Source organism: Gracilinanus agilis, unplaced genomic scaffold, assembly GCF_016433145.1.
Source record: "Gracilinanus agilis isolate LMUSP501 unplaced genomic scaffold, AgileGrace unplaced_scaffold25637, whole genome shotgun sequence".
NCBI classification, from domain to species: domain Eukaryota; kingdom Metazoa; phylum Chordata; class Mammalia; order Didelphimorphia; family Didelphidae; genus Gracilinanus; species Gracilinanus agilis.
In genome coordinates this window covers 1-2,195 of record NW_025357621.1, presented here as the reverse complement: position 1 = coordinate 2,195, position 2,195 = coordinate 1, and the positions used below count along the sequence as shown (strand labels likewise).

The following is a 2,195-nucleotide window of genomic DNA, read 5'->3' as shown; positions in this document are numbered from 1 at the left end:
TTCCTTCCTTCCTTCTTCCTTCCTTCCTTCCTTCCTTCCTTCCTTCCTTCCTTCTTTCCTTTCTTCCCTCCTTCCTTCCTTCCTCCTTTCTAGTTTGCATCCATGGAGTAAGTTTTTAAACCAGCAATTCTCTATATTAATAAAGAAAACAAAGTTCTAGATTTCATTCTTGCCACTAAAGAGGACTAGGCTTTGATAATAGTTCATTGGCTTATCTCTTGTCTTATATGCTCTTGTACAGGCTGCATGATCTCTTGAAAGACTCGGTGATCTTTTTGCTTCCTAGGTTTTCTTGAACAAGGCTTAATGGTCAAAGATGCAGAGAAACTGAAAAAACACTACATGAAGATGTTTCAGTTCAAGTTGGACGTACTCTCTCTGGTTCCCACTGACCTGGCTTATTTAAAAGTGGGGCCGAACTTCCCAGAGCTCAGGTTTAACCGTCTGTTGAAATTTTCCAGGCTATTTGAATTCTTTGACCGCACAGAGACCAGGACCAACTATCCCAATATGTTCAGGATTGGAAATCTTGTCCTATACATTCTGATCATCATCCATTGGAACGCATGTATCTATTTTGCCATTTCTAAGGTTATTGGATTTGGGACTGATTCCTGGGTTTACCCAAACATTTCTATCCCAGAATATGGACGTCTGTCCAGGAAATATATTTATTGTCTCTACTGGTCCACCCTGACCTTGACCACCATTGGGGAGACTCCACCCCCTGTAAAAGATGAAGAGTACCTTTTTGTGGTGGTTGACTTCCTAGTGGGAGTGCTGATCTTTGCCACCATTGTGGGTAATGTTGGCTCCATGATCTCTAACATGAATGCCTCCAGAGCCGAGTTCCAGGCAAAGATCGACTCCATTAAGCAGTATATGCAATTTCGGAAAGTGACCAAGGACTTGGAGACCCGGATCATCAGATGGTTTGACTACCTATGGACCAACAAGAAAACAGTTGATGAAAAGGAAGTACTTAAAAGCCTGCCAGACAAGCTGAAGGCTGAGATTGCCATCAACGTGCACCTGGATACCTTGAAGAAGGTACGGATTTTCCAGGATTGTGAGGCAGGCCTCCTAGTGGAGCTAGTCCTAAAGCTTAGGCCAGCAGTGTTCAGCCCTGGTGATTATATCTGCAAGAAAGGGGATATTGGGAGAGAAATGTACATCATCAAGGAAGGGAAGCTGGCAGTAGTGGCTGATGATGGTGTCACCCAATTTGTGGTCCTTAGTGATGGAAGCTATTTTGGGGAAATCAGCATCTTAAACATCAAAGGGAGTAAATCTGGGAACAGAAGGACGGCCAACATCAGGAGCATTGGTTACTCTGATCTATTCTGCTTGTCCAAAGATGACTTAATGGAGTCTCTCACTGAATATCCAGATGCCAAAAAGGCCCTAGAAGAGAAAGGACGGCAAATTCTAATGAAGGACAACTTGATAGATGAGGACCTGGCTGGGAGTGGATCAGACCCAAAGGACATGGAAGAAAAGGTGGAGAGACTTGAGTCTTCCCTGGATAATTTACAGACCAGGTTTGCTAGGCTCCTGGCAGAATATAATGCCACTCAAATGAAAGTCAAACAGAGACTCAGCAAACTTGAGGGCAAAGTGAAGAAGTATGGGAGTGACTTCTTATCAGATGGAGAGAGTGTTGTTAATGGAGATGCTGAGGACAAAGAGCAATAAGGATATATATGTCAGTGGGTCTCATTTTGCTTAGTAGGTTATAATAAGGATAATGCCATACTCATACATGTACCCAAATACATATACATACATATATACATATATGAGAACACACACAATTATTTTTATACAGAATTCAAGAACTTTTTAGACGTTTTAAAGGAACTTACCTTATAGGGGAAGAAAAAAATTTATAGGGGAGTGGTAGCCAAAGAAGGTTTTGGTTGGAGAAGTCATAGGGATAGTGAGTGATCTCCTTTTTGGAGGAAAAAGCAACATGATTACTGGTTAGTTATAGTTATAGTAAGGATTCATTTCATGAACAGATTTGTCTAGATATGGGGGTTCATCACTTCTTTTGGGATGTGGGCACTTTGGGCAGTCTGGTGGAGCCTCTGAACCCTTTCTCTGATTAATGTTTCAGATGTACCAAATAAGAAATATAGAATTTCAGAGGAAACCAAGTATATTGAAATACAACTATCAAAAACTTAAAATAT

The 2,195-nt window shown here is 41.3% G+C and overlaps 1 protein-coding gene across 1 annotated transcript; it reads left to right on the top strand.

The window, feature by feature from the left end:
• Positions 1-286: 286 nt before the first annotated feature.
• Positions 287-1,695, top strand: LOC123254593 (cyclic nucleotide-gated cation channel alpha-3; the record flags this gene model as incomplete). Its single annotated transcript, XM_044683579.1, has 1 exon — positions 287-1,695. A coding segment is annotated over one exon (1,409 nt), but the record flags the coding sequence as incomplete, so codon positions are not given.
• Between the last annotated feature and the right edge of the window lie 500 nt (positions 1,696-2,195).